This window comes from Rana temporaria, chromosome 5 (assembly GCF_905171775.1).
Source record: "Rana temporaria chromosome 5, aRanTem1.1, whole genome shotgun sequence".
NCBI classification, from domain to species: Eukaryota; Metazoa; Chordata; class Amphibia; order Anura; family Ranidae; genus Rana; species Rana temporaria.
In genome coordinates, this window is record NC_053493.1 from 39,261,005 (window position 1) to 39,286,617 (window position 25,613).

Genomic DNA, 25,613 nt, shown 5'->3' on the forward strand with positions numbered 1-25,613 from the left:
TCAGACTGTTACAGTGTGACAAATGTGCTATCTCCATTACAAACGCTACTTTTACTGAAGGTGCACTCCCGTCTCATACTGTATTCTGAGCATGCGCGGGTTTCTTAGCATTCACACGAACGTGTTTCTCATCGAAAACCAGCCCGACGAGGAACACGAAGAGGAAATTGAGACTCCCGTCGAGGAAAAAAGAGAACTTGTTCTCTTTTTTCCTCGTCGAGTTCCTCGACAGATTCCTTGATGGAAAACATACACACGACTGTTTTCCTCGGCAAAAAAGCTCTGCCACCAAGTTTCTTGATGGATTCTGTCGAGGAAAACGGTCGTGTGTACGAGGCCTAAGTCCTCAGAAACATGAATATGATCTAAGAGGGACAACTTCTATAGGCTTGTATAGCATCAAAATAGAAATAAAATATTTTCAACAACGAACCTGGAGGCAAATGTATCTGCACATACAGGCCCAGATTCACTAAAAAACGCCTATCTTTAGGCGGGCGTAGTGTATCTCAGATACACTACGCCGCCGTAACTTAGAGCGGCAGGTCCCGTATTCAGAAAAACTTTCCGCTCTAAGTTACGGCGGCGTAGTGTATCTGATATGGCGTAAGCCCGCGTAATTCAAACTAGGCTAGTGTGGGCGTGTTTTATGTTAATGTATCGTGACCCGGCGTAATTTAAGTTTTTAACGAACAGCGCATGCTCAGTATCATGTCGATTGTTTAAATTAAATTGCGCCCGCTCAATGCCTAGTAGACGTGAACGTAACTTACGTCCAGCCCCATTCACGGACGACTTACGCAAACGACGTAAAACATGAAAGATTTGACGCTGTTCCGACGTCCATACCTAACATAAGTACGCCTCATCTACGCCTCATAGAGCAGGGGTAACTATACGCCGAAAAAAGCCTTACGCAAACAATGTAAAAAAATGCGCCGGCCGCACGTACGTTTGAGAATTGGCGTATCTAGCTCATTATCATATTCAACGTGTAAATCGACGGAAGCGCCACCTAGCGGCCAGCGTAAATATGCAACTTAGATACGACGGCGTAAGAGACTTACGCCGGTCGGATCTAATACAAATCTATGCGTAACTGATTCTAAGAATCAGGCGCATAGATACGACGCCTCAAACTCAGAGTTACGACGGCGTATCTGGAGATACGCCGGCGTAACTCGTACGAGAATCTGGGCCACAGTGTGCTCCAAGCACTTCTATGGAAAATTACATTTAGAGTTGTGTGCACAGATATCCTTCAACTGCCTATAACACGATTAATATTGCCATGATCTATAAGTAGAATAATTATATGCATTCTTTCATTCACAAATACTTCCTGTTGCCTCTAAAACCAAGAATGTTCTGGTCCTATGGCTAGCGCAGTGGCCTCAATGAGGAAGCACGGGGAGAGGAACTAAGTTATTATGGATAACAAGCTACAGTTGTGTAAACTGCCGGATAAAGGTTTTTTTTTTTCCTTCCCAACATCACATCAATAAATTCCTGCTCTCTGCCTGATGTCCATACTCCCGAGTTTAGCCTGTATCTTGGCATCCTGCTAAAGCCTGAGATACTTTGTGTAGCTGTAGACTTTCTTTAACGTTGCTTGCAGCAAAATTTTAATTTGAGGAAATCCTCTCTGAAGATCTTTGAAGGTCATCGCAGGGGGACATACTGTTTTATCATTTACCATATTTATCGCGGTATAACGCGCTCCCGCGTATACCGCGCACCCCCAATGTTGCCCCCGAAATTCCTGTAAAAAAAAAAGTTATATGATTTTATTACTTACAGTTTTGGTGTCTTCCCATCGTCCATCGTCCGGTCCGGCGTCCGTCTGCGGCCTCGATGGTGTCCTCCCGGCTTCTCCAGCACGCACCTCACGTCGAGTCCCCGCTTCCCGCGCTTAGTTCGAACGCCTCCGCCGACATATACCGAGTGGAGTACACTCGGGTACATTCGGCAAGGCTCGGCTTAGCTCGCGCTCTGTGACGTTTATGCGTAAGCACGAGCGAAGCCGAACCTGGCCGAATGTACCCGAGTGTACTGCACTCGGTATATGTCGGCGCAGGATTTCAAACAGAGCGCGGGAAGCGGCTATCGGCGTATATCGCGCACCCGCGATTTTCCCCTTATTTTAAGGGGAAAATAGTGCGCGATATACGCCGATAAATACGGTATATCGAATTCATTCATCCCCATTGAATACAGGATGATGTGAAAACGATTAGACATGTGCACACTGAAATATTTTGTTTTCGTCCGAAAAATGTATTCATTTAGTTACTTCCAAAAATTAGTTTTTATTTATTTTGTTTCATTAAAAAATGCATTTGTCCGAAAATCCAAATTAAGGTCGAATCTGTCATTAAAGGCTTATGGTGTCTGTCAAATGTTCTGAAGCCTCGTACACACGACCGAGGAACTCGACGGGCGAAACACATCATTTTCCTCGTCGAGTTCCTTGTCAGGCTGTCGAGGAACTTGACAAGCCAATTTTCTCCATTCCCGTCAAGGAAATAGAGAACATGCTCTCTTTTTGGCTCGTCGAGTTTCTCGATGGTTTCCTCGACGAAAATGTACACACGACCGGTTTCCTCGGGAAAAAAAATATCTCCCAGCAAGTTTCTTGCTGGTTTTTAAAGAGAAACTCGGTTGTGTGTACGAGGCCTGACTCTTCCTCAATAAAAAAAAAAAGATTGGGCGTTAAAAGAATCTTTGCCCAACCCACTTAGTCAACTTCCTATGCTCCTCCGCCACTTCTTTCTCTGAGAGCCAAACTTGTGTAAGTGTGTCAGATGGTGATGACAAAAATGACTTTAGGTATATAGTGTTATGGGATGTCACATGAATGGCTTTTCTTGCAACACAATTGGACAACCATTTTGAAAAAAGGAACAGAACCTCAGACAGCCAAACAAGTTCAGCTGCTCCAGGTGGGCTCAGGCAAACCAAAGTGAAGTGTGAAAGCTCGTAAGTAGGGGCGCACACCCTGTCACTGCAACAGATGCATGTAGGAGAAAAACGAAGGAAAACAGCACTCCCATACACAAAGCAATAACGATTTATTCCAAAATGTAAACTCAACAGCGTACAATAGTATACAGCAGGGGAAAGCATCTCAGACAGCTTCTGTGTGCTCCATTTACAAACTTTTTATTCTAATGAGCTCCATCTTCTTTTACAGGGTGTCTCATCCTCTTCACATCATCTTGCCCATTGCCAACTGGGAACCCAAACAAAAGCCATCCGAGGAGGGGGAAATCGGGCCGCTGGTACAACACATCTATGAGGTACGACTGACCCTGTCCTGGCCATTATAGTTGTATCCCGGGGGGGCACATCATGTACTGCATAAAAAATATGGCACGGCAAAGAGCAATGGCAAAATGATGCTACCTGTACCAAACAACCACAGTTCAATATTTCATCCAATCACAGCAAAATGTATCTTTTTGGTTACTATGGGTTGCTGCAAGTGTACCTAATCAGTTGATACCAGGATAGACCAAAGAAAAGTCTGGAATTATGGTAGGGAAATGATACTGTTGGGTATAGAAGACATAGACCAAGCCAGTGGCTGACCCCAGCGCCAGGCTCCATCTGTTAATAAAAATCTTTTGGGTGGACTGACCCTCTAAATAGGTTTCAGGTCATTTTTGTGCAATTTATTATTGACTATTGATTGAAACCATTTTTCCAAAAGCTTCACAATATAGGACCAAGTGCAGTTGGCGAGACACACCTCACCGTGGGATGGCCGTCACAGAGCCGAGAAGAATTTCTCCTTTATGTGTTTAAAATTGATACGGAAGGACCAATTACATGTAACCCAAGTATTGCCATTAACACCTTGGACATACAGGTAGGTTAAAAAACTATCATTTACATTATTGTTTTTATATTAGTCACATACTAGAAATTACACTTTTGTTTCAGTTTGCTTTATAGCGGAAGTCCGCCCACTGCTTCAAAAATAAAAAGCCAGAAGCTGCACATACTGCAGATGCTGACTTTTAATAATAGGACACTTACTTGTCCTGGAGTCCAGCGATGTTGGCACCCGCAGCTGATGTTTCCATCAGCTGTCGGGTGCTGCTGCCGCCATTACGACTTCACGCCAGGAAGTATGGGTGAGGCTCTGCTCCTCTCTTCTGATGTTTACATTCCTTGTGACAGCAATAAAAGTGATCATTTTTTTTTTAAACACAGTGTAAAAAAAATTAAATAAATAAGAAAAAAACAAAACAATTTTTTAAAGCACCCCTGTCCCCGCAAGCTCATGCAGCAAAGAAAATGCATACAGAAGTTGCACCCGCATATGTAAACGGTGTTCAAATCAGACATGTGAGGTATCGCCGCGATCGTCAGAGTGAGAGCAATAATTCTAGCACTAGACCTCCTCTGTAACTCTAACCTAGTAACTGTTATTTTTTTTTAAAACGTTGTCTTTGGAGATTTTTAGACACCGTAGTTTTTCGCCAATCCACGAGTGTGCACAATATTAAATCTATTTACTCAGCGTAACATCATCTTTCACATTATTTAAACAAAATTGGGCTAACTTCACTGTTTCTTTTTTTATTCATGAAAGTGTCTTTTTCCCAAAAAAATTGTATTGAAAAAACCGCTGCACAAATACCGTGTGACATAAAATATTGCAACAATCGCCATTTTATTCTCTAGATTCTCTACTAAAAAATATATATATATATATATATATATATATATATATATATATATATACATATAATGTTTGGGGGTTATAAGTAATTTTCTAGCAAAAAAATACTGATTTAAACTTGTAAACACCAAATGTCAGAACTAGGCTTAGTCATGAAAGGGGTATACACGATTTATATAGCGCCACCGCTAACAGTTTACTCAGCACTTTACATGAGGGCAGACAGTACAGTTACAATACAAAACAGGAGGAATTAGAGTATAGTTAAATCTTATCATTAGGGTGGAAAAGTATCCCCCCTAACTAAAACAAGAAAGGGAATATGAGGACAAGGTTGCTGTAATTACATGAATTTTTCTTTGCAGAAAATAAATTCCCCATAGACTGTTATTTGATTTTTTTTTTCTATTAGTTCAAGAAATGTTCTTGTTTGCTTAACATCTGTAAAGGATACCCTTTTTCTCATATATTACTTAGCAGTAGAGTGTTCGGAGTTTCAGAGAGTGTTGGTGAGAATGACACACAACTCCCTCGCTTCCCTCTAATTGGACAGAGCTCACTACCACTTTTGTATAATTTCCCTTCTGAGATGATACTTTGCTGAGCTTTGTTTCTGTTTTTTTTTTCTATGGCTGAGGTTGGACCCCCGCATGGTCTTATTTGTCTTTCTTTTCCAGCGATTCTAATGCACAAGTCATTCCTCTGACCTTCCCACCAGTGGGATTTAGGAGATTATACCCCAGACTTTTCACTGCTGTCCCCTTCCCAGATGTTGTGCACATGTGAAAAGCTTAATCCCATTGGAGGGGAATTCCGTTGCTGTTTATAGACTGTTACCTCATTGTATATTTTGTTTTGTCTTTTATCTTTTATCGTAATTACATTAATTGAACAGTTGCAGAGATATTCCTTTTCCGGGAACATGACACAATGAGTTAATTAGCCACAATATATCTTTTCTTCAAAAAAAGTTAAAATCTAAGTTAAAAATTAAGCTATTGCTAGGATAAAGAAACATTATAAAACATTATATTTTGTTAACCACAAGAAAAGTCGTATGCACATATACTCAAACCCATACTTTATGTATGCTTAAGGGGAATAAAGTCAATTTAAAGTAATTTTTTTCTTGAATTATTATTGTCAGGATTTAAAAAAAAAAAAAAAAAAACAGATCTGGAGGATAAAATATAACTTTTATTGAACAATGTTAAAGCGGGGGTTCACCCTGTTAAAAAAAAAAAAAAATGTTTTTTTTTATTAGACCATTACATTCGGCATTGTAGCGCGAGCTACGGTATGCCGGTCTTACATTTTTTATCCCCGTACTCACTGTGCTATGGCTCATTGAAGATTCCGGGGAATGGGCGTTCCTATGGTGAGAGAAGGTGATTGACGGCCGGCCCTGGCACGTCACGCTTCTCCGGAAATAGCCGAAATAGACTTGGCTATTCACGGCGCCTGCGCATAGCCTGTGCGCAGGCGCCGTGAAGAGCCGAGACCTACTCCGGCTGTCTTCGGGGAGCGTGACGTGCCAGAGCCGGCCGTCAATCATCCTCCCTCTCCATAGGCACGCCCATTCCCCGCGGGAGTCGGATTCTTCAATGATCGATAGCACAGTGAGTACGGGGATTAAAAATTTAAGACCGGCATACCGTAGCTCGCGCTATGATGCCGAATGTAATGGTATAATGATGTGAAGGAGGGTGAACCACCGCTTTAAATGTACTGTTTTTGTGTTACTAGCTGCTTTTAAAATTGTTGTATTTAATTAGATTTTGTGACTGTGTCAATAGATCTTTTTTTTGAACAGGTATAAACAGATCTCAGTTTTTGGTATGTTATAGTTTATTCAAATGGGAACCTAGGGCCAGATTCACGTAGAAGTGCAGCGGCGTAATGTATCGTAGATACGTTACACCGCCGCAAGTTTAGATCGCAAGTGCCTGATTCACAAAGCACTTGCAATGAAAACCTACGCTGGCGGCCTCCGGCGTAGGCCCGCGTAATTTAAATGGGCGTGTGCCATTTAAATTAGGCGCGCTCCCACGCCGGACCTACTGCGCATGCTCCGTTTCGAAATTCCCGCCGTGCTTTGTGCGAAGTGACGTCATTTTTTCGAACGGCGATGTGCATAGCGTACTTCCGTATTCCCGGACGTCTTACGCAAGAAGGAAAAATGTTCACATTTCGACGCGGGAACGATGGCCATACTTTATACAGCACATACGTGTGCTGTGTAAAGTTAGGGCACCAAAAACGACGACTAACTTTGCGACGGGAAATTAGACTAGCAGCGACGTAGCGAACGCGAAAAACCGTCGTGGATCGCCGTAACTCCTAATTTGCATACCCGGCGCTGGTTTACGACGCAAACTCCCCCCAGCGGCGGCCTCGGTACTGCATCCTAAGATCCGACAGTGTAAAACAATTACACCTGTCGGATCTTAGGGCTATCTATGCGTAACTGATTCTATGAATCAGTCGCATAGATACTCTGAGAGATACGACGGAGTATCTGAGATACTCCGTCGTATCTCCTTTGTGAATCTGGCCCCTAGTGAATAAAATATTATTTTCTTAGTCTTGTAATGAATATACATATTATTATTTGTAAAACTGTAATTGTATCGGACAATTACAGTATTAAACAGAGGGACACTGCCACCTTCAGGCTAAAGTGTCATCTCCGAGCTTAAGGGTAACTTCGCTTTCGTGGGAAAAAAATTACAAGTAAAAAAAATGTTGGTTTTGTGTGTGATGGCAGGAGTGATTAGTAGCACCAGAATTTTTTTTTAGTGTTCTATAGCCTGCTTGATATGAGTATTGTAATCACAGCATTGCTTGTAGATTCCTAGTTGATTAATTGCTGATTTCTTTCTTTATTTTAGCCGAGTAAAGCAGAAGCTACTCCAGGATTAACGGCTTATTTGCGTAACTCCAGCGTATCTCATGCAGTGAGTCGCAGAGACGTGCCTGTAGCCGAACCCCTCAGGCATATACCAATCCCAACTAAACAGCTGGTAAGAGCTGAACTATACTGCATGTCAATGAATATCTTTGATTCATTCAAAAAGTACTCTAAAAGCACAATTCTACTCTACCAGTGACTTGATGGGCCTAAAGCACATTAAAGTGAACCTGCTATCTTGGGTAGTAAACATTGGCTGACCCAGTAATAGCATGCAAAGCCTGCAGGTACTTATGTTATCCTTCAGATCAGTTTCCATGTCCCTGTAGAGCTTTTGGGATTCCTGGTTTGGACTGTACTGAGGTCCTTGAATTTCTTCACTAAGTGGCACTTTCAGGATGGTTATTGAAAAATATCTGTTTTCTTCAACATGTATGTTTTACTTGAGTGACTGGTATATCCGCTGTATAGATTAATCAGATCTCATCATCATTCAAATGCGGTATTCAACTGTGTTTTTTTACAGTTTGCAACCATTGTTAGAGTCTCTGCGCTCCCAAACACTTATGCCCTGTACACGCGATCGGTTCGTCTAATGAAAACGGTCCGGTGGACCGTTTTCATCGGAAGAACCGATCATGTGTGGGCCCCATCGTTTTTTTCCCATCGGTGAAAAAAAATAGAACCGGTTTTAAAAATTTCTGATGGTTAAAAAACCGATAGAAAAAAACGATCGTCTGTGGGGAAATCCATCGGTCAAAAATCCACGCATGCTAAGAATCAAGTCGACGCATGCTCGGAAGCATTTAACTTAATTTTTCTCTGCACGTCGTTGTGTTTTACGTCACCCCGTACACACGGGGAAGCCTCGTACACACGACCGAGGAACTTGACGGGCGAAACACATCGTTTTCCTCGACATGATCCTCGACAGTTTCCTCGTCGAAAAATGTACACACGGCCGGTTTCCTCGGCAAAAAAAAAATCCCAGCAAGTTTCTTGCTGGTTTTTGCCGAGAAACTCGGTCGTGTGTACGAGGACTGAGGCATTGTTTCTTCCCACTGATTTTCTTACTCCCAGTAAAGTTTGGAGACCCCTGATTTAAGGAACTGCTGACTCACAATATCGTTGTGACCTTCCTTATATTGTGCAGTCCTAAAGCACAGCAGGGTAGGATAGATTGTTAAACCAAGATCCCTTTACAAATATTTTGCCAGATAAAACAGTTCCTCCATATGAATTTTAACTGTGTGTACAGCTGCTTGAGTGGAGTTGCCATGTTAAAGGCTCTGAAAACGATTGTTTGAACAAGCTATTAGTCTTTATCCAGTTGGAAGAGTTTGAGCTTACACAGGACTGGGAACTATCTGATCAGTGAAGGTCTTCTTAGTTTGTGATACACATTTTTTTGTTTTACTGTCCAGTAATTAGAAGCACATTGGATTGGATTTGCCAGATCTCTGTCTTTTTCCTCCCGTCTGGAGGCATGTTTTCCGACAAGAATTCTTGTATAGTAGATTTTGTGATTATTTTCTGGCAGGATTTTTTTATTTTATAAATGTGTTACAGATAACATTGCCATTTACCATTTTAGGTGCTAGAATAACATGCAAGAATGTTTTGTGGAAGGATGTGTATAAAACGGTCATGATGCTCCAAATGTTAGCTTTGTTCAGCAGCTTGTTAATGCAGCTCATGCGGTCACCAAAGGAGGGACAGTGGTTTTGCTGGATGACCTGTTCACCACTGACCACAATCCGTAACACAAAGCTGGGTGTTCTAGGGTGATCAGTGGCATATCTAGGGTATGGCAGCCATGGCAAGTGCCATGGGCGCCATGGGGAGGGGGCGGCAAAAAGCCACCCCCCTGCATGAAAAAACCCCCACCCGTCCTCCCATGGCTGCCTCCCGCACTAATGTAGCTCCTGGCGCCGCGCTCACCCTGCTGAAGCGCAACGCCGGCACAGTAATTGCTAATATTTCTCCTTCTGCCTGGGGAGGGGAGTGACAGGTGCACCCAAGACGACCGATGACTGGCCAGACCGGATCCAGATAGGGTAGTGGCTGCGTTTGATGGGCACAGTGGCTAAAATTTATGGTTTTTTTTCAGTTTGTTTGTGCCCCCCCAAAATGTTCAGTACCAGCTGCCAGTGGTCCCCAGTGTCCCTCTCTGTCCCCACCGTGTCCCTGGTTATCTAAAAGATGGGTTTAAATGTTTCGACAAGGGTGCAGTTTCAGTGCTTGCCATAGGCGCCATTTTCACTAGATACGCCTCTGAGGGTGATGCTACGTTTTAGAGGGAACTATTTTATATATTTGGTGATGATAGTGAAACACTACTTTTGGTTTTCGTTTGCATTTCTGTCCGTCCCATCTTGAGATCTAAACAGTTCTGCCACGCAGCAAAGGCCTATCTGGCAGGGGAGGTGACCTGATTTTTCTCTACTACATTTAGGTAACATTGCAGGTCATGTCTGGACTCAAGATTTTGACAGGATTGCAAAAAGAGAAGCAGTAGACTGATGAGCTCATCCCTCTGCTCTTTTCCTCCATTAGCATGCTCCTCGCCTCGTTAGCACATAAGAATTTCACTGATTTGTGTCTTTTACCTGGTTTTTAGCTTTAAAGGGTCACTAAAGGATTTTTTTTTTAGCTTCCTTTACCTTACTGCAGTCCTGGTTTCATGTTCTCATTGTTCTTTTTTGCTCTGATGTTGCTTTAATTCCTCTCTGTTCTGGACACTTCCTGGTTGTCTGTTTCCTGATCACCACAGTACTGGGAGATTTCTCACTGTGGTGACTAATCAAGGAGGTGTGTCTAAAACCCCTCAGCACCAATCCAGTTTCGTTTTGCAAAACCTTCACTCCCTCTATTGGCTCTCAGGAAACAACAGCAAAAACGAAACTAAACTGTAGGTACATTATATGATTGGTTTTTATCTATTTTTAATCATTTTTAAAGGGAATCAGTTAACTATTATGTCTCTATGTCTCTGTAAACAGTCATTTCAGCAAAAACATGTTTTTCCTTTAGTGACCCTTTAAACTAACTGACAAGTTTTTGTATCTCTTGGGGACATCTGTTGTGATCATTAAAGGGGGTTCCCACTCTCTCCCTGTTAGATTATTTTATTTGTTTTATATTATGTAACAGGAGGAGTAGGAAGACACAACTCCCAGATGGAAAGGAACAGAGTTGAGAATTATGGCAGGGAGATCTCTCTGTTGGAGTTCCAAGACATAAGAAATCAAAGACTGACTCAGCCATAGGCGTGCGCACAGGGTGTGCCAGGTGTGCCCAGGCACACCCTAATCACCCTGTGCAGCACAGATTCCCTCTACTGCCCTGGCTCCCATCTTTCCCCCCACAGCGCTGCCAGCTTCCCTCCTCTCCTATCGGCTGTTGCTGCTGGGATGTTTTAGGAGTGGGGAAGGGGCCAGGAAATATGTAATTTACCAGCCCCTTCCCTTTCTGAAAGAACACCATGATCGATCGGTAGTGTGTGTTTGGGCTTTGGGGTGAACACCCTAATGCAATAGCCTGCGCACACCTATGGACTCAGCCCACCGGGTTCCACCTAGAAATAAGAAAAAAAAACTATTTTAGGCAGAATGTCCCTTCAGGTGGTGGATTCAGTCCATAAGCGTGTGTATAAAGCAGTTGTTTGCTGACATCTTAAAGGTTTTTTTTATTTTCTAAATAGGTTCCTTTAAGCTAGTGCAGGGATATGCAATTAGCGGACCTCCAGCTGTTGCAAAACTACAAGTCCCATCATGCCTCTGTCTCTGGGCGTCATGCTTGTGGCTGTCAGTCTTGCTATGCCTCATGGGACTTGTAGTTCTGCAACAACTGGAGGTCCGCTAATTGCATATCCCTGATCTAGTGCATTGTTGGTTCACTTACCTTTTCCTTCAATTTCCCTTCTGAATGTTTTTTTTCTTTGTCTGAATTTCTCACTTCCTGTTCCCCCTAAGTAAGCTGTTCTGGCTGACTAACCCCCAGACAGATGATGGGGGCAAGCTTACTGAGGAGAAACAGGAAGTGAGAAATTCAGACAAAGGAAAAAAAACATTTATAAGGGAAATCGAAGGAAAAGGTAAGTGAACCAACAATGCGCTAGCTTAAAGGAACCTATTTAGAAAATAATAAACTAACCTTTACAACCCCTTTAAGTCCAGTCCATTTGATGTAGATTTGTCTACTATTTGCAGAATATTCATTCAGTTCCTTTTTTGCACCCTCTACAAACCTGACTCATGGGCTAGCCCTGCACTGTACGCATAGCTCTCAACTGTCTCTGATTTGGAGGGACTGTCCCTGATTTGGAACAAAGTCCCTCTGCCCCTCTTTCCTCCTCATTTGTCCCTCATTTTGGTCTGATTTATGTAGATGTTTATAAAATGCATGTTATATTTATCAAAAGGTGTTTTCCAGCGCTAAACCTTTCATCTGATTTCTAAATTGTTGCATTTGTAAATTCCAAAAGCCAATATAAAGGAATAGTAGTGGTAAAAAAAAAGCACTTGTGGGTTTAACCAATCTTGTTTTTTTGTACAATTCTCCTTTAAGGGGGCGTGGCAAGGGGTGTGTCCTATGCCTACATACCTTTGCTGATAGGTGTCCCTCATTCCCATCTTAAAAAATTGGGAGGTATGCTGTACTAGGGTTTGCTCATGCTATTGCATTACATTGCAGTAATTCACAGTAGAGTGTGTGTGTGTGTGTGTGTGTGTGTCACCACAAGCCATGGCAATGCACTGTGCATGCGTCAGCGTGCATACCATTTGTTTTGAATGCCAACCGACCTATGCCCAGAATTCACCTGCAGCAAGATCTATTTTTTCCATGCATTGAGGTGCATTACAATCCATTTATTTTTGGTGAGCTGCCTAATGCAACACTCCACAATGCTCTACAATGCTCAATAATGCATTGATTGTCTTTAGTAAATAAATGCTATAGCGTCACAAATAGCGTGTGCACTTTGTAAAGTGCAGTTGCACTCTGCAAGTGCAGTTGCTCCAGAGCTTAGTAAATGAGGTAAAGCTTTACATTGCAAAGAATACCCAATCACGTGCAAGAAAAAAAATGCACTTTTGCTGGTATATGATCAGATGATGAATCCTCAAACCAAGATACGACGGCATCTGGGTTCGATTCGACAGGCGTACGGCTTCGTATGCCTTCGGATCGTAGATGCAATACTTCGGCGTCCGCTGGGTAGAGTTTGCGTTGTTTTCCGCGTCGGGTATGCAAATTAGCTTTTTCCAACGATCCACGAACGTACGCGCGGCCGTCGCATTCTCTTACGTCGTCTCTAGTCGGCTTTTTCCGTCGTATAGTTAAAGCTGGTATTTTGCGGCGTATAGGTAGACTTGCCATGTTAAGTATGGTCGTCGTTCCCGCGTCGAAATTTGAATTTTTTCTTTTTTTTGGGTAAGTCGTCCTTGAATCGGGATGGACGTAAGTCACGTCTAAGTTTAAAAAATGAGGTTGTTGCAACATCATTTCGCGCAATGCACGGCGGGAAATTTCTAAACGGAGCATGCGCAGTTCATTCGGCGCGGGGACGCGCTTCATTTAAATGAATCAGGCCCCCTAATCGCCGACTTGAATTCCGCCGCCAGAAATGCACTACGCCGCCGTAACTTACGGCGCAAAATCTTTGAGGATTTGAAACAACGCCAGGTAAGGTACGGCGGCGTAGCGTATCTCTGATTCTCTGCGCCTATCCATTTCTATGTGGATCTGGCCCTTAATACTTTGTAAAAAAAAATAATAATAATGTATATACATAGTAAAAGAAGTATAAAACATCAGTTTAAAATTGTTTAAATAAAAAGAAAAGAAAATAAACCTAACCCACAACTATTATCAATTCACTTGAAATAAATAATCTCAATGTACTAATTTGTTTAAATGTAATATATATGTATTCATTGTTTACTCTTTTAACAGAACTGCACGAATGTGAAATGTTTAACAATCTCCTGTAATGTGTGGCGTTTAAATGGCGGTGAGCGCGCCCTTATAAAGATCAAATCCAGGCTCTGGGCAGAGACGTTTTTACAGGTAAGTTAAAGGAAAACTCTCCCTGAAATTTTTCATACATAGTTGCTACTCTTGCCATTTTCTAAATCTTAGCCCCTGTGATTTTCAAAATCTGAATTTATGTGTTGCTTTCTTGCAATATGACAAGCTATTTGTGTACATACAGCCCCCTTTTTTTTGCGAATGTCTCGGCTGTTCGGAACTCCCCTCCTCATTGGCTGAGACAGCAGCGTGGTGCCATTGGTTCCCACTGCTGTCAATTAAAGTCAGTCAGCCAATGAGAATTGAAAAGGGGTGGGGCCAGGCCACAGTTTCATGTCTGAATGGACACATGGAGCTGTGACTCGGCTTGGGTGCCCCCCTAGCAAGCTGCTTGCTGTGGAGGCACCCAACAGGAGGCAGAGGCCAGAAAAGTCAAAGAGGGACCAGAGAAGAGGAAGATCTGGGCTGCTCTGTGCAAATCCACTGTATAGAGGAGGTAAGTATAACATGTTTGTTATTTTTAATTGTAAAAATGTTTTACTTTACACTCACTTTAAGCAAGGTACACATTATTGCCCGGATTCACATACATCGGCGCATATTTATGCCGCCGTAGCGTATCTCCTTTACGCTACGCCGACGTAGCGCAGAGAGGCAAGCACTGGATTCACAAAGCCAGTGCTGCCAAATCTGCGCTGGGTTTCCTAGGCGTAAGCCGTCGTATGTCGAAGTGGGCGTGAGCCATGCAAATGAGGCGTGACCCCATGCAAATGATGGGCTGAGTCTCAGACAGATACGTATAATGAACTGCGCATTCACCATCCCGTGGACGCATCCCAGTGCGCATGCTCAGAATCACGTCGGAACTACTCCCTAAGATACACCAGATCACTGCCTATGGCGTGAACGTAACCTACACCTAGTCATAGTCACGTCCTACGTAAAACGTTGGCTTGTGATCCCTGGTGCAGCCATTTGCATGGATGCTGCTGAGTTACACCTCCTTTATAGGGCATAACTTTACACCGGACTATGACTTTACGCGCACTGCGTCGGACGTACGTTCGTGAATCGGCGTATCTCCCTCATTTGCATATGTGAATAGAAAATCAATGGGAGCGCCAAATACGTCCAGCGTAAATATGCGCCCACGATACGCCGGCGTAGGCAAGTTACGTTGGTCGGATGAAGCCTATTTTCGGGCGTATCTTAGTTTCTGAGTCCGGCGCATAGATACGACGGCGCATATTTGCACTTACGCGGCGTATCTGGAGATACGTCGGTGCAAATGCTTTGTGCATCCAGGCCTATGAGTTCAACCCAGTGGGACATCTGTGACTTTCAGCATTAGCAGGGGATATGTTCACAGAGCCATTGCTGAACAGACCAAACGGTGAATGTGTGAAAGGGGCTAATTTTTTTAATTTATTTTTTGTGTTACAGCAGGGCAGCAAAAGGATGAAAACAAACCTGTGACCCTGGGCTTGTTTTCTTTAAATAATGCCCTTTTTAGTATAGCAGTGATCCTGGTGGCGATTTAGCTGTCTGATCCCTTCTACATACTGCCCAATTTGTTGGTGCTACGGCAATGGCGGGCCCCCCTCCTTCCCTGTCTTATCCTGCTCCTCTGTAAGCCCAGAACCACACCAAAGTGTCCAGAATGGCCAATGGGCTGCAGATTGGAGGAAAAAAGTAACGACCATTCCCATTTTCAGTCTGCAAAGACTCAACAGGCAGTCGAATTCTGGCTGGTATTAGCCAACTGTGATGAACCCTCTGTCCTCAAACAGATCCCGATCCACCGTCAATGCTTCCTCTGGCCATATACAGCACCTTCCAAGATCACCAGACAACACACCTCAGTGTAGAGTGGCAAAAACAAACTGCTTTTATTATCACACGTGGACACACAGATATCTCTCCTCAAAAACACATCCCATCCACCCTTGGAGAACAGGGCGGGTCCAACTGTCCAATGACAATGGCCACACAGGTCCGGTATGTTCAAACTTCTCAATACACAGTCTTATCAGCAAACGTTTTTTGGGGGGAATCCCCCCTCCCTTTTTCCTCACAGCAGCCACAATTGAACAATAGAATAGTCACACCCCACCCAATCACAGCAAATAGTCCAACAGCATGGGACAGCACACATTATATATACATATATACAGCATTGAATCTGACTAGCACAGATCATAGTGGGGGTTCTCATTCACCCTGTGCCCCTATTAGAGACACAGGGTGATTTACACATAAGAGGCGTCGTGGAAGCTGGACAAGGAGCCTCCAGAACTCTCCAGGGCAAGCTGAGCCGCACAAACCCCCGACCCAAAGTCACTCCTGTCACACCAACTAATACCCTCCTGACTATCCTGACTATTAATGCTCCTTGCCATTGATTTGTCTGTACTAATGGGAGGAGGTAACATCGGAAGTCTAATAGCTCCCTAATGTCTTCATAAAGAGCGGCCCTACTATCACATAGAGGGTTATCAGTCCATCTAGTGATAGAAGCAAGCAGAATTTTTTTTTTGAAACAAACAAACCTGGTTTCCCCTTTCCAGAAATACAATTGCTGGAGACAATAGTCCGCTAATGGTCTGGTTATTATAAATACATTATACTGTGATCTCAGCGTTAACAGATAACCCATTAAATGTCCAGTTGCGACTTTTCTTCTCGACGGTAGCCAAGTTTTTTTTGGAGCTGGATTAACTACGATGACGTAATGATTGCTTGCATTGTCTGGTGTCCAAGACTAGCTGCTGCTGGGCAGATATCAAAGTATTAATCAGATGATTCATTTTTGGATTAGATGAGAAACCAGATCTGAACTGTACATATCCGTCCTTACAGAACACTTGTCCAAGTGCCAGAAACCTTTACAGAACACCTTTACACTCAATTATAAAGGAAACTTGTGCACCTCACAGCTTAAAAAACGATTTGGACTAGTTCAGCAAGACAAAGAGGGATGATTATGTGCAAAGCGCAGTAAATCACAACAACCAATCACAAATCACCGTTTACATGATTTAAATTGAGTGAACTGAGTTTATATTATGTTGCTATTAATTCAAAAGTAACAAAACTACCACTTTGTAATACACCCGGTATTAAAACTCCAGTGAAAAGGGAGATGCACTAAGGAGAGGTTGAAACCTCAATTCACATTATGACAGACAATGTAAGGCATCACATATATGTGCATGTTGTCGCACTACACGCATGGGGCAGCCCATTAATTTCAATTGGCTGCCATACATGCGACAAATGTGGCAAAGTAACTAATGCATCTTTTTATGAGTGTCGAGCTTTGTTCTTTTTTTAACTGTGAGTTTAGTTGTGTTTGCATAAAACACATGTTGCTGCTTGCTGAATTTGGGGTGCTATTAACAATGAACAATGGCCATGAAGCATGATCTATGTTTTTTTTTCCGTTTCATAAATCATGTAATTTTGCGTACGTTTACAAAATGCAATAGTGTGAATCATTTTGCTTTAAAGCAATGGTCTCCAAACTTTCCAAACGAAGGGCCAGTTTACTATCCTTTAGACTTTTGTGGGGCCAGAGTGGCCAGTGGGAGAAAACAAAATTACATACAGCCTTTTGGTCAGTAGAGCCGACTAGCAGTTCAGCTACTTTCGGAAAACTGGTGACGCGCCTTATGCGCCGGGGCAAAGTTTTTCACAAGGCGTCAATCATCTAGCCTCTGCATAGGAACGCCTACTCCCGCGGAAGTGAGAACCCGGAAACCGGGTGGAAAATAACAATAAGACGGTATGTTCAGCAAAAAAAAAAAAAAACGGCATAGTGTAAATGTTGGAATTATGCTTAATGGAATGTTAAATACATGTTTTTAGGGTGAACCTCCGCTTTAAAGCTAAACTCCAGGCAAACAGCTAAATATACAGATGAAACCTGCCAAAAGATTTATGCTTCTGTTTATACACTCCAGATATTTACACCGCTCTGCCACACAGCACAGTCCTGCCTAGCAAGGGAGGGAAGCTGATCTTTCTTTGCTGCAGTTTGACTTTAACTTACAAATCCTCTTCCTACCCCCACCATGCGACTGGACACTGAAAGGAGAAGCAGCAGCCTAATGAGCTCATCTTTATGTCATTCTGCTCTCTCATCCTATTAGCTCCTTGTTCTGCTGCTTCTTCTCTGCTCTGAGCTCTGCTGTACAGAGAGCTGCAAGAGGCTGATACCAGGCTAAATTCATGTACTTACACTGTTACAATGTTGCATATTAACACATACACCCTGGGCAAAGTAATGCTCTGGGTCCCCTACAATGGAGACAGTGCAGGTAAACAGAAATCAAGTAGGTAGGAGGTAGGGGATATCTAGAGTGTAGAGGGGTCAGAGTGCTGGGGGCATATCTGGAATGTAGAGGGGCAGCCCGGGTTCAAGGACCAGCTGCTTTGGAGAAAGGGCAGGGGCCCCCCATGCAGCTGGGGCCCCTGGGCAGTGCCCATATGTGCCCTCTCATTAAGACAGCCCTGCATACACCTAAAATGGTTATAAAGGCTATTTTTTTCCCCTAAAATAATTAAATTGTTAATAATAATGAAGAACAAAATCACAACCGTTCTAAACACGTACAGCAGGGGTCGCCAAACTTTCTAAACAGAGGGCCAGTTTACTGTCCTTCAAGATTTAGGGGGCCGAACTGCGGCCAGTGGGAGTAAAGTAAAAGTAAATGTCCTGGCATCTGTGGGAGTAAACAATGCTCCATGATTGGTATCCGAGGGAAGAATAATGCCCCATCATTGGTGTCAATGGGAGGATTAGTTAGATTTGATTCCAGGCTAAATTCAGTCAACTACTGGGACATGCTTACTTCAATGCAGAGAATGCATTCAGGTAAAAAAATATCTTGACTTTAGAAACACTTTGACCCCTTCCTTACTGGGCCATTATAAAATGACGCCGGCAAGAACCCTCCCTCCTTCCAGGTGGACGTCATATGACGTCCTTTCTTCCTGGAAATCTAAGGCGCGCGTGGCACCGCTCGTGACCCGGTGCACGTGCCCAGCGGCCACGATGTCCGCCAGGCACCCGCGATTGCCGGCGATCATGGCAGAAATGTGGATCTGTGTGTGTAAACACACAGATCCACCTCCTGTCAGAGGCGAGGAGATCGATGTGTGTTCCCAGTACAGAGGAACACACATCGGTCTCTTCCCCTTGTGAGTCCCCTCCCCCTACAGTAAGAATCACTCCCAGGGAACATATTAACCCCTTCAGCGTCCCCTAGTGTTAACCCCTTCCCTGCCAGTCACATTTACACAGTAATCGGTGCAGTTTTATAGCACTAATAAATGTGAATGGTCCCAAAAACGTGTCCGATATGTCCACCGCAATGTCACGGTCACAATAAAAATCGCAGATCGCCGCCATTACTAGTAAAAAATAATAATAAATAAAAATGCCATAAATCTATCCCCTATTTTGTAGACGCTATAACTTTTGCGCAAACCAATAAATATACGCTTAGTGCGATATTTTTTACCACAAATATGTAGAAGAATACGTATCGGTCTAATCTGAGAATTTTTTTTTTTTTTAATTGTGATATTTATTAAATCAAAAAGTAAAAAATATTGTGGTTTTTTTTGATAAATTGTCGCTCTTCTTTTGTTTATAGTGCAAAAAATAAAAACCTCAGAGATGATCAAATACCACCAAACGAAAGCTCTATTTGTGGGGGGGGGGGACATAACGTTTTTATATCGCTACAGTGTTGCATGACCGCGCAATTGTCATTCAAAGTGCGATAGTGCTGAAAAATAAAAATTGGTCTGGGCATGAACGGAGTGAAAATGCCCTGTATGGAAGTGGTTAATTTATTAATACTTACAGAGCTGCAATAATTTGAGTCTTATATCTTCCTGTAGTTCAGATATAACATTCTAGGTGCTCTAGTACAGCTAGAAAAAACAAAGGGGAAAAAAAAATATTTTGTGATAAAAAGAGCAGCTAACATCTCTCCGGACTGCTATATATAGAACAAAAACTTAGAAACAAAAACCGTCTGTGCGTGTGATACAGAGTCTGCAAGGAATTATTTCAGGAAGAAAAGCCATAAATTATTCGGTTCTGTCAGAGCCCTGTAGTATTTTGCTTTAATTGGAAGTAAATGTTATACACAAGGCCTTAGGAGTCTCCATATTTCAGAACTATTCCCCCAAGTGAAGAGAAGAAAAAATGTCGACCTGCATTTTCTCTCCACATCTGGCTCAGGTCCACTTATCTCTCACATTACTAAAAGCTCCATCATCCAGGGGACCTGCGCTTCTTTTTATGGCTCAGTCTAACGTCTTGAGACTCAAGGGAATTCTAGAAGTGCTGTAGAACACCATCTTCTCTGGTCTGGTACTGTCATTCACATTCTGACTGTGAAAGCCATCAAGAGACTTAGAGTAGATTCAGTTGTGTCTTCAGATGGTTCTTCTTGAAATAAAGTAATTTACTGTGTTGACACATGAGGAGAAACCTCCGTAGAAGCAACATAGCACTACAAGACAGGACCATGTGTGCAAGGATGACAAGCTGTTCCTCAGCTACACTTAAGCTGGCCTTACATGGTTAGATTTTTGTTCAAACGTTTGTACAGAAATACTGAAAAAATTTGATGCCACCAACATTGAGTAGATTGATTTAAAAAGCCCTTGAAATGGCTCAATCGAGCTGAGCTTCCTGGATACGGCCTCACTCTCTGGGCGAGAGGCCCTTTCTGCTCTCTCTTTCCTTCCTCTTTTTTTTTCTTTACTCAATGCTTCTCTGTCTTGGGACATTCTCTCCGTCCCTCGTCCCCCCGTCTTTCCTCCCCCTCACCTTTCCCCTCTTTGAGATTCAGGGGTGGGAATTACCTTACAGATACGGGGGTAGATTCAGATAGATTACGCTGATCTAAAGATCCGCTAATCTATCTGATTTACGATCCGCCGGCGCAAGTTTTTGAGGCTAGTGCTGTATTTAGAAAGCACTCACCTCAAAACTTGCGGCGGGGTATCGTAAAACCCTCGGCGGAATTCAAATTCCGCGGCTAGGGGGAGTGTACTATTTAAATCAGGCGCGTCCCCGCGCCCATTTAACTGCGTATACGCGGCCGGCTAAATTTCCCAGCGTGCATTGCTCCAAATGACGTCGCTAGGACTTCATTGGTTTCGGCGTGAGCTTAACTTGCGTCCGGCCGTATTCTGAATCGACTTACGCAAACAATGTAAAAATTCAAAACTCGGGGCGGGAACGACGGCCATACTTAACATAGGATACCCCTCACATAGCAGGGGTGACTATACGCTGGAAAAAGCTGAACGCAAGCGACGGAAAAAAAAAAAACGACGGGAGGGCATTCGTTTCTGAATCGGCGGAACTCCTCATTTGCATATTCGTCGCGTACAAAAAACGAAATGCTACCTGGCGGCCAGCGGGAGATTGTAGCCTAAGATCCAACGGTGTAAGTCACTTACACCTGTCTTAGGGAGATCTATGCGGAACCTGATTCTATGAATCAGCCGCATAGATCCGACCGTCGGAACTCAGAGATACGACGGCGTATCAGGAGATACACCGTCGTATCTATCTGAATCCGGGCCACGGTGTGTATCTTTAGGCATCTTTTGTTTTCATATTGCCCCATCCCTGGGCGCACTAGGCCCAAGGGAGGTTTTACTTCCCATTAAGTTTTAGGCCTCGTACACACGACCGAGTTTCTCGGCAAAAACCAGCGAGAAACTTGCTGGGATTTTTTTTTTTGCAGAGGAAACCAGTCGTGTGTACATTTTTCGACGAGGAAACTGTCGAGGATCCCGTCAAGCCAAAAAGAGAGCATGTCTTCTTTTTCCGACGGGAATAGAGAAACTTGCCTTGTCGAGTTTCCTTCGACAGCCTAACAAGGAACTCGATGAGGAAAACGATGTGTTTCGCCCGTCGAGTTCCTCGGTCGTGTGTACGAGGCTTTACTGGAAAATCCCAAACCAAGTTTCTCCCTGCTACCATTTGTTTTATAATCGGTTTGTGTCACTATTTTTTGTCTTTTAAGCATAACTACCTTGACCACGTATAGGAATTTTTGATAGGTGTTTCAGCGTGATGCACTGAGCAATATCCCTCTATTTGTCGTTACTAAGTCCACGTATTCTGTGCAGCGTTGGGCCTGTTGCTTTATGACTTTTTAGAGCCTAAATGTTACTTAATAGACATACTGTGATTTTTGTTTTCTTTCACTGTTACATGTAACTTTCTTTGGTCAATAAAGGAATTACAAAAAAATAAAAATAAAAATAAAAAGCCCTTGAAATTCCATCCAAACCTGCTACTTGAATGAAATCCCTGTTAAACAGGTTTCATTACAAAATGTACAATTTTGTCCTGAACGAAAACCACATTCACTGATTTATTTTTTCCATCCTGGTCCTTCAAAATGTTCTTGTCACTACATTAAAAAATGAACACTGATTTGACCCTAATAATCATTAGAGGATCAAATGAACATTTCAAATGTAGCGCTTATCCCCACAGGAGCCGCTGGTCTGTTGGCACGACTCTCTTAACTGCTCGTTCCCCACTAACACACTTGGTTGTAGACACAATAACCACTTACTCCTGGGGACTTAAGGGTTAGCAGGCTGTCATTCTATAAGAAAACACAGGATTAAGGCCACAAACAGCCCGGCGGTAAATTAATTGAATATATTATGGGAATTCAATTCACGGTGTAAATCAACAAACAGATAATAGCACAGGCTTAAGCGCACTATGATAGTTTTTTTTGGTTTTTTTTTACTTCTGTTTTCACCTGGCCAGCAACACACCTCCTGAGTCTATCATGTACAGGATCACCAGTTGTTTTTGAATACAAGATGAAGACTTAAGAAGATTTATACAAATTTTTAAAATAACATTACCATGCTGAAGCTTATGAGATTTTAGTGATTGTAGTTAGATCTGCTTGAGCTAAACATTCCAATAATTGTTCATATGATGGAGCTACTGAAAATACACCGGACTTTCACTTTAATACTGAAATATAACTTTAGTAATTCAATATATTTCCATTGCAGAGGAAGAATGATCATTACGCAATGACAGCAAATGTATCATTTGAAGTCAAGAAGATGCCGTACAACATTCAGCCAGCAAAACTTCCAGCAGCCAGCATAGCAGTAAGTACTAAACACAGTTGTAGTAGGGTTTTAAATTTTATAAGTAGACATGCATGTGATGTGTGGGTACCAGCAGTAGAGATCAATGAGCTGGGTCACTCTCTGGTAAGTTATTGGAGAGACGAGTAGCCCATTCATCTCTTCTAACAAGGTTAGTACTTGGATAGACATAGTACAACCTAAGGTGGCATGTTTTTATTATTTCAGTTATCCTTTAATATTCTGCAAGAAAGAATTTTTTTACAGCACTGTATAAATGAGTAATATAAATAAGGTGGCAATATCCAATGTAATTGTTTATTTTTTGGGTAAATCCCCCAAGATTGATCTGGCTTTAGATGAGGCCCATGAACTGAGTACAACATTTGTGTGCTCTAGAAATGTCTGGTTCACTTTTTTTGGACTAAACTCATTATCTGTTTTCTTTGCATCCCAAATCCTAATTAAGGCAGTAGTTCTGCATCAAAAAGATGATGTTGCACCATATTTTGTATTTATTTTTAATCCTATTTGTTAAATACAGTTTCTCATGTAAGGAACAGCCACATTTACCACCTGTGGGTAGCTGGGGGTCCTGCATGCTTGCAGCCAGAGTCTATGTTGGCGTCTTCCTCCTTGGCTTGGTCGTTTTGTTATGGCCCATGCTCTACATATGCTGATTTAAATTTGGTGCTAATGAGTGCCAGCATGGTTGTGATGTCACAAAGCCTTAAGTTTAAAAGTCTTTTAGGTGCTTTGAGAGAGTGCCTTAGAAGGGAGGATACCAGGGGTTACTGCTTAGGCTTCATAATGCTGTGTTCTTTCTACTGCCTACCCTTTGTGACTCTGCCTAGTTACAGAATATGGTCTTGTCTGGTTGCTTGTTTGTCAGCTGTTACTGCTGGGGCAAACCCAAGAAGTGTCAGGCCTCGTACACACGACCGAGTTTCTCGGCAAAAACCAGCAAGAAACTTGCTGGGATTTTTTTTTTGCCAAGGAAACCGGTCGTGTGTACATTTTTCGACGAGGAAACTGTCAAGGATCCCGTCGAGCCAAAAAGATAGCATGTCTTCTTTTTCCATGACGGGAATGGAGAAACTTGCCTTGTCGAGTTCCTCGACAGCCTAACAAGGAGCTCGACGAAGAAAACGATGTGTTTCGCCCGTCGAGTTCTTTGGTCGTGTGTACGAGGCTTCACACAGTGTTGCTAATATGAGGTCTTCTTGGACTTTTTGCTCAAGGGCCACACAGGAGACATTGGAGCTTTTGGCTGTGCTACTCAAACCATTTTACCAGGGTGCCATAGCCTTGGGATGATATAGCACTAGGTGGAACCAATGGTATATCTCTGCACTGTCCCTCATTTTGAGGGATCGTTCTACTTTTGGACCCATATCTCTCTTGTTGACCCTTTTTTTTCTTTGTTGTCCTTCTTTCTGGTCTGGTGTATAGACCTCAATAAAAAAAAAACTATTTAAACAAAAGTGTTATATTGCACTAAAGCTTTTATCCAAACTCTAAATTATCACATTTTTCATTTTGGAAAGCCAGTATAAATTAAAAGTAGTGTTGAAAAAAAGCTCATGTGGGTTTAACCAATAATTTTTATGTATTATTTCTACTTGGTCTGCATATCAGAGTATGCAACAGAGGTGTGTTCTTTGCCTTCCTACTTTGTCTCCCTAAAGCACCATAGATGGAGTGACCAAAGGTTGCAGGAAAGAAAATTGCTTGATTCCCACATAAACACAGACAGTGCTTATGGGGGAATCCCTCCTATGAAGCTATTGTGTTCTCCCGGCAGAGAGAGATGCCCCCGCCGGGAGAATACGGTGATTACTGCTAGCAACTATAATAACCACTAGCAATAATCAAATGTAAAATCCGATAGCATTTGGGACATAAGTTGGGAGTTATCAAGAGTATTTCAGTGTTAGGATCTGAGAAGGCCATTAAATACCGCCTCTGCACTTTACTATGCTTCGTGCAATTGTTCAACACTCCATGTTCTTAAAAATTGAGGAAATCTGTTAAACTGGTGCACTGTTCACTCAGGAAACTTCCTCAGACTGTAAAACCACTGTGCATTTTATGTTTTATACCCCCATTATGTTTCTACTCATAAACTGCACTGTTTCAAGCTCAGTTAAAAACTTCCCTGCTGGACGAGTGAGCAAAGACTTGTAATAACAGCAATAATGATTTAGGATGAAGTCGTTGGAAATAATTGTTAGAAAAACAGTACTTGGCAATTAATATTCATGACATCTGTTTACAGTATTTAACGTAGTAAAGCGGTTCTTGGACCTTCGGAGTAGAAGTTTACAATGGAATGGAAAAAATAGGAGCCGGTTTTGGGATATGTGACATTTGGCATGTGCCGTATTTAAACTCTAAAATAAATATTTTCCGAATCTTGTTTATAATAGAAAGCTCTTTTGTAGCCTCAAGCTGTTTACCGCTGAATTTTCTAGCCTCCGTTCAGGGCGCACAATGAGGACTTTTATGAGCAAAGGCTGAGTTTTCTTAAGTGTCCAGGTGTATAATTGAACAGGCAGATCATCTTATTTGTTTTTATATATAATTACCACTGCAGCTTTAAAATATTGTATAAGTAAATTATCGTTTAAACTCATGACTGGAAACAAGCCAGTAAAGATCTGTAATTGGTTAAAACTACTCTGAAGCTCCCCAGGGTTGGCATATGTAGATCTACAAGTGATTTTATAATAGCTGTTTGTTTTTGTTTTAGAATTTTTTTAGTTTTTTAAATTATTAAAAAAAAATTACATTTATGTGACAACTGTTCAGCTTTTC

At 42.4% G+C, this 25,613-nt stretch overlaps 1 protein-coding gene across 1 annotated transcript in view; it reads left to right on the forward strand.

Moving 5' to 3' along the window:
- Positions 1 to 25,613, forward strand: part of ITGA8 (integrin subunit alpha 8) — a 266,086-nt gene that overhangs the window by 224,146 nt on the left and 16,327 nt on the right. The window contains exons 24-28 of the mRNA XM_040352410.1: positions 3,194 to 3,299; positions 3,713 to 3,871; positions 7,582 to 7,713; positions 13,560 to 13,673; positions 22,716 to 22,817. Of these exons, the coding sequence (XP_040208344.1) occupies positions 3,194 to 3,299; positions 3,713 to 3,871; positions 7,582 to 7,713; positions 13,560 to 13,673; positions 22,716 to 22,817 (613 nt within the window). The remainder of the gene's footprint in view (positions 1 to 3,193; positions 3,300 to 3,712; positions 3,872 to 7,581; positions 7,714 to 13,559; positions 13,674 to 22,715; positions 22,818 to 25,613) is intronic.